General features: G+C 41.0%; 1 protein-coding gene across 6 annotated transcripts in view; it reads left to right on the top strand.

Moving 5' to 3' along the window:
- NHSL1 (NHS like 1) overlaps positions 1-18,201 on the top strand; it is a 179,778-nt gene that overhangs the window by 94,370 nt on the left and 67,207 nt on the right. Inside the window, exon 1 of one of the 6 annotated variants that reach the window (XM_069010504.1) lies at positions 15,548-15,583. The exons of the other annotated variants lie outside the window; for them this stretch is intronic. Coding sequence (XP_068866605.1) covers positions 15,565-15,583 — 19 coding nt within the window. The 5' untranslated portion in view covers positions 15,548-15,564. Of the gene's footprint in view, positions 1-15,547; positions 15,584-18,201 lie in introns of those variants that run through there. 6 annotated transcript variants of the gene reach the window in all.

Below are 18,201 nucleotides of genomic sequence, written 5' to 3'. Positions count from 1 at the left end.
ATTTTACTGTTTAAGACTGCATAAAGTTTGAAGGTTTTATTCATTAAATGACAGCTTTATTAATTCACACTGAAGGAACGAGAGGAGTGGAGGTGGGGAATGATGTGTCCATGACCGAGTGTGGATAATAGCATCTGGTACAGGACCAGCCTTTCTCCGTCAGGCTGCAGTGAATGGGAATGGCTTCTAACTGTGCCTGGAAGTATGGAATGAAATGGAACAACAAAAGGAAGATTATAGGTCTGGGTAATAACATTCTTACTGAAGTTAGTCCATGCTCAGAAATACTATAAATATACTTCTGCTTTTAAGTGTCACTCAAGTCCTTCACCTATGGCTACAGTCCTATTGTCTAATATACTTAAAATACAAAATACTGTTCCTGCTTGGATTCATTTACAATCTAAGTGCATTGGAAGAGGGTAGCATATGTATAAAAGGGAATTTTCAAAGGTAGCGGAATGCCTGGATAGCAGAGCTATAGCTGTGCCTGTGGTGCCTACCCTGCTTGTTTCTTGGCTCTGTTTGTAGCAGAATGGGCAGATGGAAATCCCAGGGAGTACTTGTGCCATGCTGACCCACTGGGGGAGAGTGGAGTACCCCAGCTCTTGCTTCTGCAGTTCAGAGGTTGCCTGTGAATATATTTAATCACCATATCGTGGAAGCATGTTGTTCCACTCCTTGGATCTGTTTCATTTGACTGCCTCTGAGGAGACCACCAAATGGCACGGGTACAGAACCTGCGGAATGAATGCCTATTGTTTGCTGTGGTTTTGATTTGCTTTTTTTGGTCATAGAACAGGGTGTGGGTGCCTATTTTTTCCGTTAAATTTTTAAGAAGGTCAGAGGCAGTTGGTGAAGCAGGGTGAGCATATGCAGGCATTAGGTAAAAATATCTTCTGGCAGGTACACCAGCCTTTCCCAGGGCACATGGGCTTTCACCCTAAAGTGGTACGGTGACAAGGCAAGCCAGATAGATTCAGCTGTGAAATCAGTTAGTATTAAAGCTCTCCATCAGTAAATCTTTAGGTGATGATTGGAAATGTGGAGGTCAGGGCAGACTACTGTATGTGCTTGGCCCTCAGTACTTGAATTCAGCTTGTGCTTTTCAAACACTGTGCAGTATAAACACACACAGACAAAAATACTTGATGTTTGTAGTCTTTTCGTTGACTCAGGTGGTATTCTTTAAGGCTATGAAAATTGAGTCCTCTGCTGTCACAACTGTGTAATTAAGACACAGCTTTTCCTTCACATGTGCATTTAATGCACACTCTGCCTTTCTGCTCCACATCTGGCTCTTTATTGCAGGCTGCAATAGGAGCCATTTGCACAATTCACATGGCACAGCAATTCTGAAGAGGGCCTGTTGGTAAGTGAATCATAGGTAGAAAGATCATCTGCTGTTTTCCTTGACCTGCTGATGTTTGCTTTTAAGCAGTATCTGTTAACCTCCTCCATTGTCTGGAGGGCTGCAGTACAATGAAGTTGGCCATCGCTGTGCAAAGCAGTAGTAGAGGGCAGTGAATTTCTGTCAAATTGCAGCAGGAAGCCAGCACTTAATTTTAAGCAGTAAAATGTGTGCAGGCTAGAGAATATTAAAATAGATGTAAAAGTAGCATGCACAGCTGATTGGATTAATAAGCACTAAAGAATTTCGTGTTGAAGTGGTCTTTGAGACAGCACACATACTCGAAATCTATTAATATCTTCATGCATTTTTCAGTGCTTTAAGCATGGTAATGATTGCACATTGTACAAGTATTGTGTTACCAGATTTGTATTCTCTATGCTTGTTACTCCTCTACATTGGTTTTTCCCCCAGTCCCATCCTCCCCCCAAACAGCAGTTTTGCAGAAGGCTGCTGTTACTTCCAAGGAAATGTCATAAACCTTTGTCAAATAGGAGACCCGTTCCCTGTGAAAGCACTTTTCTTGATATTAAGAAATGGAAATTTTGTTAATTCTTTTATTCAGAGTCCTGTCACAGCTGTGATCTTGCTGTGGTTAACGGCTGGCAAAACAGTCTATAATTACCTCAGGCATCTCTTTCTAATACTATCCCAGTCATCCAGAGCATCCCACTTTTTTCTAACTATATTTAAAAAAAAATTCAGAAAATGTATTTGGCATTTGAAGCTCTTGTATAACTTACCTGGACTTTCAGACTTTAAAATACTTTAAACTTAATTGCTGTTCATATGCAGAGGGATTACAAAAGCATAGGTTATTTAGTCTAGCTGGTAGCTTGGGAGGTAAATACCACAAGGAGGGAGGAAGCCTGCTGAAGTCCAAGGAGAGTATTGGCACAAGATAAATGGTTATGACTGTGTTCTGAATTAATTGAAGTCAGACATTAAAAGGTTCCAAACCATCTGAGGAGGGAAGTTGTGAAGCAGACATCCAAACAGGATAATGTGGACAAAGAATGTTTTTCAGATGGTTCTTGATAATGTTGTGGAGAGTTTTAAGTCAGAGTTTCTGGAGCTGGTAAGGGAACTTTGTGACAGAGGGCTACATGGAAACTTGGGGACAGGATTGCATTTGCACTTTGCAAATGTTGTAGTCGTCCCATGTTTCAGTGCTTCTGTTGGTCATCCTGTGAAGACCAGGAAGAATTATCCCTTTAAATATGTAGTTGCAGCTTCTGAAGTTTCTCTTGGTTCTGCTTCACTGGAGGCTGGCTGCAGGAAAAGGCTGGACAAGGAGCAGGATGTGCTGCAGGTTCTCATGGCATCAAACCATATCACAGATGAGACCTGCTCACCCCATTCTTTCCTTTAGACTCATCAACAGGTACTGCTGAGGTGGAAATTTCCCCAAAATTTCCCCTCAGCCTTGTCGGGTTTGCTGGACTTTTCCTGTTCTTTTCTAGTGACAGATGTGCTGCATTCTCCTTAGAAGTTTTATCTCACAGATTTCCTGCTTTCAAAGTCTCCAAACCTTGCTGACGTCTTTTAGTTTTCTCTTGCTCTTTTCTTGTGACGCACTGTTTTTACTCACGTAGTGAGATACTGCTGTGTCTCACTTCAGGCTGCTTGTTACAAGGTCTTCCTTGTGAAACCTTTAAATCCAGAGATGTGTTGCAAATCTGCTCTTTGCAGCACAGCATCCTGGCCCCTTTCTCTTTCTGACTTTCAATGCATCTCCACTTTAATTTAAACCCATCAATAGTGCTTAAACAGAAATACAAGCCAGGCATTTTAGCCACATCCCGTAGTTAAGAGAAGGACTAACATTTGTGGTGCTCAAGCAGAGGCATCTCCAGCATCGGCAGATCCTGCTTTTCATGAGAGTAATGTGCTTTCTGTCTGCATCTCTGCATCTCAGCCACAAAGTCTTGGATGATTTTGTGTGTTGTTTAGCCTTAAGAGAATTGCTGCATCTTTAACATGCTTATGTGGGATAAAGAAGCATGATGCTTAAATAATGAGGAAAACCCAGCTTTTTCCTCCCTTCATTATTAGGGCAACAAGTTGCCAACTCTTGCCTGAAGGGAATTTGCAGGGAAACTTGTGTTAAAATAGGAGAAAAGCTTTCCACCATCTGAATGCACAAAGGGACCCTTCTTCAGTCATTCAGGTTTGCTTTTTGTTGTCTTGGTTTCATATCTCAGATGAATCCAAGATCACAAGGAGGGTTTTGTAGTTGCTAGCAACCAGAAGCCATCATTTGTGCAGCACCCTCTGGAGAGGTGACCTTCCTCATGCAAGCCATACTAGAAAACAGAAGATGGTGGGAACACTGAGTCCTTCTTGAGGAAGAAGGATGCAAGGGTCAGTGTTAACTTTTCTCCTTACAGGCAGAGTGCTGGAGTAAACGTGGCTGACAAATTAGGAGAACAGTAGAAAATGCAAAGCTGTGTTTCCTGCCTAATGGCTATTTGAAAGACAGTTTTTTATTATTTTCAAAGCCTTTTTTTCCTCCATCTTCAATGTGTCCATGTGGATTGTCATGAATCAGTGCATGCTCTGAAGCAGTGTTGCTGGTTAGGGCAGTAGTCCTGCCTGGAAGATTGCTGTGGTGAGAGTTGTTCCACTCTGTCAGGTCACACAGCTTCTAGCTCCACTCTAAAGATCTTGAAGGGTTCCTCATGTTGTTCTCCCATGCAGAGGTTGCTCTCATCTTACTGCTTCTTGTCTTAAAGGATCGTTTTCAAGTCAGTTAAAAATAATTTTACTTTCCTGCTAAAATTTTGGAACCTGTTCTTGAATTATCATGCTAATTTGTGTGGCTTTACTCTCATTTTTTAAAAAAAGTCTAGTGCAAAATACGTATAAAGGCTGAGTGATTCTTTTTAAGAACAAAAAAGTTTATAATCTGTTCAACTTCGAATTTATCTTGATTCAGTGGCCTACAGTCTGTCAAAATACAGAATTTTAAGAATACATAATTCTGAAATTAACTGAAGCATAGACTCGAAGAATTATATAAATTTTTCATGTCTTTATTTGTAGCTTTGATATGGGCTTTGTCGTAACCAAGGCATTTTGCATTGCTCAGTCAGAGTTGTTGCACAGAAGAGCCTTCTCTAACAGAAAGTTGGCATATAGGGAGGATAATCAGAAAGGAGACTTTTCAATAATATTCCTTGGAAATTCTGGATGAATTTTTTTTTTTTTGGCCAGTAAACAGACTGAAAATGAAACGCATAGACAAGTGGGTCTGTTAATTTGTGGCTTGTATACAGGCTTCTCTTTCCAGTTCATTTTGTGAAGCTCAACCATTTGACTTTTTTTTAACAGAGCAGCAACTCCAAATACAAGAAAGAACAGCCCTGGTGGGCTGCATAGCAGCTGTAGCACCTGCATTCAATCATTTTGTTGGAAAATCAGTTGCTGCAAGAACAGCTGACTGTTGACTTGGTAACTTCATATTCTGCCTGAAAAAGCAGTCCAGAAAGTTTGTTGTTAAAGATACAAAAATGACAAATCAATATGAATTTTCTCTAAAAAAACATCAAGACTGTGTAATTGATAGTAAAAAGTTCACACATCATACAGATGTATTTATTGACTGGGACTCGACAGGAATGCTCGTCCTAGGGTGTGACTTCATGTTGGATTGAAATACTGCTAATTTGTACTGCTCCTCATTAGCTTAATCTTTTCTTTGGCAAGGGGTACATATTTTTGTCATTATTCTTTCTAATGGAATTTGATGCATTCCTCTAGCCTGATCTGTAAACCCAAGAGTTTACTTACTCTTTACAGAAAGCCTTTATGTGACCTCTTAGAAAGTAGGTGGGCTGTATTTAGTCATAGTTCATAAGAAGCTAGTGCTAACTGGCTTATCTTGCAGAGATATGATTTTCAAGTAAATGTGACACTTCAGTTAAAAATTTACTGCTGAACCATTCCAGGTTAATGGGATTATATTTGATACAAAGTTTTGTTTTAGTTCTTTTAATGTAATTAATTATCTTTGCTGAGTTACCACCATTCCTTAGGCTGCTGACAGAAGCCTGTGACAAGGTTACTTTTTTTCATTGGTTGTGCTTTTAAAAATAATAAAACTACTTTATCTTAAGCATGTGCAATGATTATGAGAAGCTATGTCTACACTGGCAAGTTACCATGACCGGAGAGGGATCTGTGGCATGGAGTAGGTGTGACATCCTTGTGCCTTCCATGCAAACCAGTGGCATGGGATGTGGAAGAGCATCTCTGAGTGGAACCAACGTATGGCTGAAATGTACACCAATACACAGGAAAACCCCTTCAAGCTGAAAATTGAAAAACATGACTATTTAATTTCTTACTTTTAGACAATTAGGTTTGCCATTCTTGCTCCTTCACTGATGTTTTAATATTGTTGCATTCTATTGTAGTGTGCCTGATGTATTAGCTGCTGCTCTGTTGTCTGAAAAACAATGAATGAATGCTCTGCCCAGACTGAACGATGGCTCTTCAGTGTTGAATGTTGTGCCCTACAGAATGGAAAATCCAGTCCTTGTCGGGCTAAGTACTACCTACCAGTTTCTATTTAAAATGGATGAACAAAATGGATCAGCTCATCTTTTGACATTCTGAGATTTTTTTTTTTACTATATACTGAAGCACCACTCTATTAATAAAACTGAGTTTCACTTTTTTTCCTTGCCTTATATCATAGAATCATTTCGGTTGGAAAGGACCTCTACAATCATTTAGTCCAATGTTAACCCAGCACTGTCAAGTCCATCACTGAACCATGTCCCCAAATGTCACATTTACAGGTCTTTTAAATACTTTGAGTGATGAGGACTCAACCAGTTCCACATGGACAGCATGTTCCAATGCTTCACAGCCCTTTCAGTGAAGAAGTTTTTCCTACTATCCAATCTAAACCTCACCTGGTGCAACCTGAGGCTTTTTCTTGTCCTATCGCTTGTTACCTGGGAGAAGAGGCTGACCCCCACCTGGCTACACCCTCCTTTCAGGGAGCTGTAAAGAGTGTTAAATTGTCCCCTGAGCCTCCTTTTCTCCAGGCTAAACACCCCCAGCTCCCTCAGCTTATCCTCATGACTTGTGCTCCAGACCTTTCACCAGCTTTGTTGTCCTTCTCTGGACTTGCTCCAGCACCTCAATGTCTTTATTGTGATGAGGACTTGAGGTATGACCTCATCAGTGCTGAGTACAGACAGTCACTGCCCTGGTCCTGCTGGCTGGGATGCCATTGGCTGCCTTGGCCACCCGAGCACATGCTGGATCATGTTCAGGCACTGTTGACCAGCACCTGCAGGTCCTTCTTTGCCAGGTGGCTTTCCAGCTACTCTTATTCCAGTCTTTAGTGCTGTTGTGACTCAATGACAAGACCTGCCACTTGGCCTTGTTGAACCTCGCAATTGTCCTCATACCACCTATCCAGCCTGTCCAGATCCCTCTGCAGAGCTTTCTTGCCCTCCAGCAGATCAACACTCCCACCCAGTCTGGCATCTGCAAACTGACTGAGGGTGCTCTTGATCCCCTTGATCATTGATAAAAGATATTAAAACAGGACTGGCCCCAACACTGATCCCTGGGGAGCAGCACTCGCAACCAGCTGCCAGCTGGATGTAACTCCATTCACCACCACTCTCTGGGCCCAGCCATCCAGCCAGGTTTCTACCCAGCAAACACTGTACCCAGCCAAGTCCTGAGCTGCCCATTTCTCCAGGAGAATGCTGTGGGAAATTCTCAAAGGCTTTACTGAAGTCTAAGCAGACAACACCCACAGCCTTTCCCTCATCTTACACAGAGCTTAAAAGCAGTTCTTTATGAGGTTACTTACTGAAACACTGACCATGTAAAACCAAAATGTTTTAGAAGTACTCACCAAAAAGAATGAATTCTCTCAACACAGGTTTGCATTCTTTTTACTATTTTTGTTGTTTTAATCTTGAGAGCATTCCTAACTCTCCATGGCACACCTGGCCAAAGCAGGCCTTCCCAGGAACGTGCGTGTCCAGGAGGTGGCACTGCATTTTTGACAGCAGTGATGGTGTATATGAACAGAAGGCAGCATGGTCAGACCATTTCTTCCAGAAGGAGGAGGGTGAGGAGGCTGCAGCCTTCTGACTGAAGGCTGCTTTCTAACAGTGGTTTTTATCAAGTAGTGTAGGTTGCTTTGGTTTTTGTACTGAAAACCCCACTGTGTGTGAACTCTTCCAGTGAGCTGTGCAGGTGGCAGAGACGTTGCTGCTGCTCTGTATCAGGAAGGTGCTTCCCTCTTTGGGCTTTTAAATCCATTAAAAAAGAATTGTGAGCGATAATAGGAGTGGGGAGGTGACTTCTTTCTCTTCCTGTTACCATGGTAATAAGTTTAATGAGCAGACATGAACCAGGTAATCTACCCAACCCTGTCTGAGTTGCTGTTTAATATGAACTGTAAAATAAGCTGGTAGGATGTGACTCCTTTGCTCACAGAGTGTGTGGGTGTAGCAGTAGTGTCAACACTGCCATCCATTGTGGCCCCAGACTGGAAACTGCCTTCTCCCCTGGCTTCTGGCAGCATCATCTTTTGCTCTGCATTTTCAGAGGGATCAGAGATGTGTGGGACCCAACTGCTAGAGTAAGGCAGCAAGAATAGCTTGTTGTAACTATCAGTAGTGATACCTAATTGCTTCTGTTTCACTCACAGCCCTGTCTTCTGCCCCAAACATGTATCACCCCCTTCCCAAAGGTGGTCCGGGTCACAGAGTGCACGGACCAAAGTACTTCATATTTCTTTTTGTATGGCAGCAGAGCTAAACCAGAAGGGCATAGGAATACATTTCTGAGTTACCTGCTGCTTATCTTGCTGGCTTTAATTGCTTTCTCGTTTAAATATTGCAAAGCAGTGATCAAGCATTAATATCAAACATAAAATATTGCTTGTTGCTCTTAAGAAGGCTTTCTAACTGAAAGTAGAGATGAATAATTAGAATGCAGAAGTGTATTTTAAAATATGATAGGACTGCCAGTAATGGAACATAAAGTATATTTTTCTTGTCTAGTGTCTTATGTACTGTGTATAAAAATCCTTATTGAATTAAAAATAATTGCAGAGGGCTATTACATAACAGCAAAGGAAAAATTAAATTAAGCTATGAAAGAGAGGGTAATGGGTATGTTCAGAGTTAGTGCAGCAGAGGAAATACAGGCACGTAGATTCCTTATGATCGTTGTGTATTATATTTGGTTTTATTGTTGTTGGTTTTTGTTGTGTTTTACGGGTGCCTGCTATAACCAGTGGTTTGCAGATTCGGTGTCCTTGCAGAGGGCTGAGGTTGCCTGAGGATGACACCCTGAAGCTGGGAGTGACTGTTTGGGTACCAGGAATTAAGCTAGCCAAATGCCCCATCATCCAGGGATCTGCCTCCAGTTTGTTAGGTACACAGTTGCCAGTGACACTTGCTGTAGCTTTTTACAAAGCATATTTGCTTGTTAGGACTGCTTTTACCTGCCATGCCAGTCAAGCTCTTTAAGCTGCACATGCCTTATTACTTACATCCTTAAAAATTTTTTTAAAAGATCTAAAAGCTCATAGATACAGTGTGATCACAAGCATAGGATAAAAATACATCCATGAAAGTAGTAGGGGATAGAACTAATGCTGGAGGGCCTGAATATGGCCAAATGAAGAGAGCTTTTTGGAACATCACAAAGCTTTGTGTGCATCCCTGCCACCCTGGGTCCCTTTCATGTCCCTTGCACCCTGATGTCTGCCAGTGCTGTACCAGCTCCTCAAATGCTGGGCTTGCTTTAAACACTGTAAAGCTGATACCTCCTGCTCGCTTCCTGTTTGAGAGATTTGTGTTCAGTTAAAAAGCAAATTTACAATACCTCAAGGTGGGGGTTTTTTTCTCTTTGTTTTGAAAATCTTTAGCTTTTATCTGCTGTATTTGTGTTAAAGGAACATGATTTAAGACTCCACACACACTATATGCACAGGAAAGAGGAAAGGTACGTGCACAGGCCAGGAGAGCAGGACATCCCATGTCCAGTCTGGCCATTTCCAGTTCCAAGGATACTGAGTGCTCCACCATGAAGGACATGTGCTGATTCTTGCTGTGTCTTGAGTTGTCCAGCTATAAAAGAAGGATACTTCTCTCTGAGAGTATTATTTTAGGGCTTAGTTAATGCTATATGGTCTGATGAAATATGTTTAATATATAAATATTATTTTTTACCTGTTTGTTTTAAAAATAACTATTTAAGTACAATTTAAAAGCTCCAGCTGCTTATCCAAAAAGCCCAGAACACATCAATTCATCACTGCTAAAAATAGAATCAGTGTCTAATGAGAGCAAAGTTTATCCCCGTGGATTTCTATGAGCTGTCTTTAATTTGCAGTTTGGCTGCTGGGCTTGCATCAGGAATTACTTCATTTGATGGTTTTGGTGTGCAAGGTGTCCATAAAAGTGCTGTTATTTCACTTCATGGTGCATATTGCCTTCTATCCAGAGGATCTACAAATTGTACATAAAGACTGATGATATAATTCCTTATGTAGCCTATTTATAAAGATTATCTTAATGCCAGAGTAGGGCTGACATGACAATCCTTTGTGATTCTGTATCCCCCAAGTTCCCAATAGATGTATCCTATATATTTTTTAAACTCCTATGTGTAATATTCATCAGTATCATTGCTGATCTCAGAGCTCAGGACCACATATGCTTGTCTAATACAAGGGATAATGTTTTCTTTGGTTTTTTCTTCATAATTTTGTTTCTTTCACACCTGAGTTAGTCACAGTTTTGTGAGTCCTGTCAAACTATTAATGATCTTTTTTGTTTAGACCAAACATTGTTTCCAATATAAGGAAATAAATGTTTTCTGTAATTATTCCTAATGATTCAAGCTCTCTCTAATAGAGCCTGAGTGTGAGGAGTTGGTTTAGCAAAAACGAAATATGCTGATAAATACGCACATTTAACAGCCTGCTCAGAGCATTCATACTTGCATTACTAATAGTTCCATTTTTAAAATGCATGAAAAAGAATAATAAAGGAAATAAAATGTTACTTTTGGGAAATCTTTATATAAAAGATAGCTCAAGGCTGTGAAAAATGAACAGCCTCACTTTTGTGTATTTGAAAAAAAAAAGCTGCACTACAGCTGCAGTAGAATAAGTGAAGTTTACTCAAAAGTTTTGTGATAAAATTTTGACTTTATCAAACTTAGAGAGGTTCTTGCTCCATATAGACATAGCATAAAATAGCTGGGGGTTTTTTACAGGATTTTTGGGGGGAGATGAAGAGGCAATGTACACAGTATCTTTCTCACATGACCATGGTACATCTTGGCAACGCTTTATGGTTTTACATTTGCTAATAGCTGAGACCATAACCGTCACCAAATTGTTTATCATTTATGTTACCAAGGTCTTCTAGGCTTCAGGGAAGAACAGATTTATTCTTCAAGTAAAAAACTTGTGGGGACATTAATGCCTACCATATGGTAAATATACTTGTTAAACTCGATTTCATCCATGATCCCATTATTGTGCATCAGCCTTATTCGTGAGCATGCATTGGAAACATGGATAATTGAGTATGTCTGTAGTCTAGAGAAGTGCATGGTAAATGTCATGGGGACTCCAGGGCAATATGTTTTCTTGTGTCATCTTGATAAGTGTTTGGGAGCATGGGAGTCTGCTGAACACTGAATTTTGTTGGTGTCCCCTGTCTTCTTGCCCCTGGGTTCGTACTGCATGTTACCTGATAATACTGGTTTGGTGTGTAGATCAAGTAACATGACTGTGTAGGAATAGAAAGACTGCATGCAAATATCAGCCAGTATCCTTTAGAAATGTAATCTGATAGTGTGATTTTGAGTTGTTAAAGTAAAAAAAAAATACATAACTGAAATCCACCTGTATTCTTATGTAATAAAAGATACTGTTCCTGTCTGCAGGAGCAATAAATGTACGTCCAAGTGCACACTTTTATCAGTAGCCTGGTATTGCTCTGAAGTTTTGTGCATCATATCTGTGACAGTGACTCTTCCCAGGACCCTGATAATCACAGGGAATTGAAAGGGTGAGACAGCAGGCACAGTGACCAGACAAGTGGGTTATAGAGGTACTGTCCCATTAGGGAGGCATTAACAGGGCCTTCTTATGAACTGGTTCACTGACAGCACTCTTGGGGTTTCATTCCACCCAGGAGGACTGTCTAGACATTCATTTATTCTGGCAGACACAAGAATATCAGCGCAGTTGATGAGTGAATTGAGCTCTGTTAATGTTAATCACAGTTTGTCTTTCTCATAGTCTGATGAGTAGATGTACTTGGCTTTGTAAATTTGTATTTGCCTCAAAGGCCTGTTTGCCAGCATTCAGTGTTTGCCAGTGAGTTTCTGCTGTCTATACAGACAAGCCAGTGGTACCAACAGCTATTGCCCTTGCTCTTGGCACATTTTCCCCTTTCCATCCATATTTTTGCAGATACTTGAAATTGTTCTCAAAAATGTAGAATTGCAGGCAGGGCTTGTTTCATCCCTATTTATTAAAGGTATCTGCACAGTTCATTATAAGACCTGTTTTCATCTACTTGCAAGTTTGCTGAGATTCAGTCATGTGAGATGTGTATGAAATGCTTTATAGTGAAAATTATTTACTCAGATTGCTGTGCAGAGTAACAGGATGTTAAACAAAAAACCCCAAACAAACAAAACCCCCTCACCAAATTAGCCAGTTTTTCGTAAACTTTCTATGCTTTGCCAGCACTGTTGAGTCAGTGTTGCAGACAGTTTGTGCTGAATGGTGCTCTGTGTTTTGTGTCTCTGGAGGTTGATGCCACGCTGGTGCAGTGCCTGTGGGCAGCTGGTGTGTACACCCTGCTCCCGGGCTGCAGCTGCCAGTGCAGGCAGCAGCAGCACTGAGGCAGCAGGAGATGTGTGTGTGTGTCAGGGGGAAAGAGGAGATGTGCATCTCTGTGTTGTTTTTCTAAAACAGTGGGCTTGGGGGTTTTTTCTTCCTGACCAAAAGGTTATTGCAGCTGTAATACAAATAGCACATAAAGCCTTTTTTATTATGTGTAGGTACTTATATTTTGCTCCTATATAGAGAGCAGCCACTTCCATGAATGATATGGGCTGCCACCAAAGCATTTATAAAGAACAGTTAAGAAAGCAGACTAAGAATTGTTCTTTACTGTACTTTACTCAGGGTTTTGATATCTTCCCATTTTTATAAACAAATATTCTCCCATGTAATCTTTCAAACAACTTAAAACTTTAAAAATTGCTGAAGACAGCATTTTATGCCGAGTGGTCTCTTCATGTGACATTTTCCTTGCTGTCCCAATCTGACTGTGCTGTTACAGTCAATTCAAAAGCCTAGGAAGGACAGGCTTCCTGAATCCCAGAGAAGAACAGTATGGGACCATTAGCAGAATGGAAACTTGCTTAGTAGTGCAGTATTTGGGAGAAGTCCCACGGATTAGTGACTTGTGGATGAGGCTAAAGAACTGAGAATACCTCGACTCTAATCCTGGCTTTTCCACTTTGTGGGCAGGTTACTAAATCCGTTTGAGACTATGTCTTCATCTTTAAATAGGAATAATAGCTACACTGTAGAGGCGTTGTGAGGATGTGTGTATTTGTGCCATACTGCAGGCAAGCCGATACCTGCTTATGCTTTGTGTTCAGCATCAATCCAGTTGTAGTCTAACCTGGAAGCTACTGTCTTTTGGTGACAGTCATTATGGTTCGAACTTTGAAAGGGAGCTTCTTTAATAAAAGCCAAATACTGGAATCGCAACACTTTGCTCTTTTTTTTTTTAGTCTGTATGTTTTTTCCTGATTTTGCATCCTAGAAGAAGGTATGTGTTCTTCCTCTTGGCACGTGCCTGCCCAGTTATTGTTCTGTAGCTGCCAGTGTCACAGCAATTACAGCAACTCAGCTTTAAATAAGCTTCTTGGATATGGCCATCTGTGTGTGGCTGTTAGTACCTGTTGTTCAGAGAGTGGTGAATAATCGGGGATAAGGCTTAAGAGAAGCCACAGACTGGAGAGGAAGCAGAGAGGGAGTAGGCCAAGGTCTGTGGCAAGTGGCTGGGTTTCCCAGCTCTCCGCAGCCTCTATTTTCCTGCTTGTGGCTGTGAGCTGCGGGCAGGAGGAGGGCAGGAGCAGGGCAGCCAGTAGCTACAGTGAGCTGCTTAACCAGGTGCTTGATTTTTTTGTTGTTTTCCTTCTTTTTTAAGGACTTAGAGAATCCTATTCCAAACAGTTTTCAGGATATCCAAATAGCTTAGCTTGCCTAAGTACGAAGGAGGAGAATATCTTTTCCTCCACAGCCTTTTGAATGCGTCCGCTCAAGGGTTATAAGCAGGCCACTCCCTTCTGCTCGGAGCTAGCCATTGGGGACAGCAGGGACATCCTTGAGAGCAGCATCTCACAATGATCGCCTATGTGCACTGCCTGCCCGCTGACCCCATGGTCGGGTGCTTCGGCAGGAGCAAGTGGCAGCCCAGCTGCAACGATGAGGAGGAGGAGGAACTCATCCCGCTGTATTCCAGCAAAATGGGCAACACTCACACCAAGCTGCCTGGGCGCCTCAAGAAAAAGTTACTGAGCAAAGACAACAACTCCTTCTGGCCAAGTAAGATCAGTTCCTGTTCTTTAGCTATTTTGGTCATTTAGTATTGTGTTGTCATTATTGAGGAAATAAATAAATAAAACAAACATAAACAAGGAAAATTCTCTTATTGCTCTTTTAGAGGATGAAGGCATTGGGAACAATTTTCTTATAAAAATAATGTATTTCCCCTTCAGGACAGTGTATGTAAATATTGTATCTGATGGGGCTGCTAAGTTGATACAGGATGGTACTGTTTTGTGCATGTGATATGTCTGTGTTTGAGAGGTCTTGAGCACTCGCTTTCAGTTCAATAATGCTCCTTTTCAGCAAAATTATTGTTTTAGATGAGTGGAGCTGTTGACGTAGCACTCTAATTGAAAGCCATAGGAACAATCAGTGGATAAAAAGGCCAGGAAAAATAAGAAAAAGGTCTAACAGACTCAAAAGGTGCTTAATGCGCTTGATGAGTACTTATTTTAAAAAACCAGTCTGCTTTTGAATAACCTTTGGTCTAAGGTTATTTTCCCTCTGAATGTGAGAAGAAAGAATTCCTGAATTGTGATGACTCTCCTTTTTTAATCTGAAGAGTTTCAAGTTTCACTGGCAAATACAGATGGGAAATAAGGAGAGAAGAGGACAGACAATGGTAATGTTCAGCTGTTTTGTTTTTAGCTGTATTGCCTGCCTTCCCTTCTTTTCTGACCACCTAAGCAAAGGCACCCAGCTGTTTGTGGAATGGTTGCTCAGAAAAGTCTATTTAAGAGTGATGAGGGAGAAATTTCACAAGACAAAGAAAGCTTTTCCTGCAAAAGCCAGCTGTCTGGCTATCTTGTGCCAGGTCTTTTTGAAAAAAAAGAAAAAAAAAAAAAAGGTAAATGAGTATATTTACAACTGTATTGATTTTTCTTTTCCTCATTAGTCTCACACTGACTATCTGACAATGGCTCGTTATTACCAGGAATTGAAAGATCCCCATCTTGCCACACGATGCTAACACTGATTAGCAAAACCACCTGTATTTTGTTTTCTGAATTACCATATTCTCCATTCATTTTTAAGCAAGCTTCATTTGATGTCCCCTCCTGTGGGAGGAGTGTGATTTACTACATGATTGTTTCAGGCCTTTTCCAAGAGGAAGTAATTTTATATAATCTGTGGAAAGAAAAATCCATGTCTTCTGCAGAATTTTTATATTTTTGAGCACAGGGTCAATTCTGGTTCATTCAGAGGGAAAATGAAAATTCTTCCTTTATGTAAAACTATATAGTCACTATCAGACCTGGGGAAGCCCTGAAGAGGTTAGAGACTAGGAAGCAGCTCCAGGGGTGCTCTTACTGAAGAGAATATGGTCCCTCCTGCCCCAGACAGCCTGGGGTGTGTATATGTGTATTTGGGATTTGTCTCTCTTGCTGGGTGACAGGTTAGTTCATTCCTACAAAGTTGTGATGTTGGCTGGTTCTCTTAGTGCCCTCAGAGGTGTTGCTCAGAGCATTGTGAGCAACCGCTCTGTTTGAATCTGCATCTCCAGAGTGTGGAAATGGGATTGAGGAGCATGGGTAAAGTACTCAGAAATCTCTGTTCCCTCACTGCAGCCTGCCTCCTTTTTCTCTTTGTGCCCCTTCTCTCTAAAATGCACTTAAATTAAAATTATAAAACTTTTCAGAAGATAATTTAAAAATTGTATGCATGTGTGTAATTTCGTTGATTTATAGTACAGCACTTATATAAGCAATTGAATTCTTTGACTGGTGATCTACCAAAGCTTTTTAATGTAATTTTTGGTCCATAGCAATGAACTTTCACATGTTTCAGACCAAATTTATTGCTGTATCCCTTACGTTGAGTTTCACTGATGTGTGGTGTGACCCCATACATTTTATTTGTTCTTTTTGAATTCCAAATCATCGGAGTTTCAATGAAAATTTTTCAATGAAACAGTGAATGACAAAAATCAGTCACCCTGCTTTCTGCCCTGACTTTTCCCAGGAGAACCTCTAGTGCTTCAGTGGTGGTGTGCCCACAGTACAAGTGTGTACATGTGGGACACCAGCTCTGCCTCACTGGCTCCTTTCTTACTCATTCCCCGTCCATAGAAACAAAAGAATAGCAGAGTAATTAAGCCATCAGTTAAAAGTGTTATGGGTGGGACAGGTACTATTTCTCTTTGACATAGGGAGACTGTCACTTTAAACTCTGTTAATGTTTATTTTAAGGAACAAAAGTGTTTAAGAGTGGAAGTGCTTTCTGGGACCAGGTCAAGTGATAACTGCAGAGCACAGCAGGGGATTATTGGCTGGGCTTTATCTCTGTTGATAAAGGCCTCCCTTTGGGGTCCTTATCCTGCATCATGAGAACTGCGCTTGGAGAGGTTTCACAGTGCTGATACATGCCACAGAAAATGCTCCCAGTAGCGTTAGGGTTGTTTGAAAACATAATACAGTCAAATTATTTGAACTGCCTCATGGGCGGGGGGGGCATCCTCACTGAGGGGATCTCAGTAGTTTGCAGCAATAATCCTGGTGCTCCTGCTACCAAATAATCAATAATCAAAATACTTGTGGTATGATATAGCAGCCATAATAATCAGGTTACCATTTTAGGATTTGAGGGTTTTTTAAGCTCTAGCAACTATTCCGATAAAACTGTTAAATTAGTCATATTGTGAAGTGAAAGTTCTGCATTACCAGCTCAGCCTTGTTCCAGCATCTGTGATGCTGTTCTTCTGCTGTTCTTTGCTGCCAGATTGAGTGCAAATAGACAGGGTAGGATTAAAATCAGCCAGAGTGCAGCAGTACCTCCTTTAACAGCCTGTCTGCCTGCCAGAAAAGGAGTATTAGAGTGGTGTAGGGGCTGTCACCATCACATGTTCATTCACCATTACAGACAGACTCCAGGGCTGCTGAGTGTTTGGTAGCTGGTTTTCCTGCAGCAACGTTAAGCAGAGATACTCCACTGACCAGCTTTGGCAGAAATGTCAAGGGCTTGGTTTAGTTTGGTTTAAATGCCTCCTGAATTGAAATGTGAGGCAGTGGGGCACTGTTGGCAGTGGCTGCTGCTGTGGGAGGCTGTCACCTCCTGGTTAGAGCATCACCTGCCTCTTATAGTTCCCATTGCAACTTGGTATTTTATCAAATTCGCAAAGTTTAAAGGTGTGGTATGCTCTTGCCAGCTTTTTGTGATGATAAAGTTTTGATAAAGATTTTGGGAGTTTTTTCTTTCTTTTACAGATGCAGGAGCAAGCCAGTGGCAATATCAGATTACTTCTAATGTTTGTTAAACAGTAGCTTCAGTTATGGGGATTTTTTTCTCAGTGTTTTGTTGCCTGCTAGCTCATGAAAGAATGCTTTCTTCTTCTTTATTCATTACTCTCTCTAAGGACAACAGTTCTGTCTTATCTGTAAAGCTGAGACCTGTCTGTGTGATTTGTGTTTTGTGAAAAACATAAAATTTGAAATAATAACTAAATCTATTTATAAATTAATAGGATGTTGTGAACCAAGCTGGGTATTTTATTATCCACTGTTTGCTATGGCTTTTTTCCAGGTTTCTCTTCCAATAGCTATGAGATTTTAATTTCCCAATTTAAACATGTTATACTTAAAAAGCCAGAATCCTTGCAAGCTGTCAAGATTCATTCTTTGCTTTCTCATTTAGCAGTGTGAAACAAAGGTTTTCCATCTCTGCAAATTCTGGGCCATGCGGAGCACTGAGCAAGCCTTTGTGGCCTTTCGTGCCCTAAGTGACACAAGGGCTCAGTCTGTGTGGTGAATGGCTGGGACAGCCACTTACAGAGCCTCATGCAAGTGATGGCCACCCTCATTGCCAGCTTCATCTGCTGCGTCCAGCTCATACCATAACAGCGCACACCGTAACAGCTCCCATATCGGATTGCATCAGATAAAGCCAGGAACTGGTTTGTTTTGGAAAGAAAAAGTAAACTGGATATCTTTATTGCATGTATAAAAAATGGGGGATTTCCCCCCCCCGCTTTTCTCTATGTGTTCTTAATGTCTTATGGCTGAGCTTTCTTGGAGGTTTTGTTCATTTGGCTAAAACAAGCCATGGTAATGTTGCAAAGCAGGGGAACTTCTCAATTTGCACAAAATTACTTCAGGCCTTGGATAAATAACATCTCTTCTGGTGTGTGTTTCTATATGAGTCTTGCAGTTTTTAC

This window comes from Aphelocoma coerulescens, chromosome 3 (genome assembly GCF_041296385.1).
Source record: "Aphelocoma coerulescens isolate FSJ_1873_10779 chromosome 3, UR_Acoe_1.0, whole genome shotgun sequence".
Lineage (NCBI taxonomy): Eukaryota > Metazoa > Chordata > Aves > Passeriformes > Corvidae > Aphelocoma > Aphelocoma coerulescens.
This window is presented reverse-complemented; position numbering and strand designations above follow the sequence as displayed.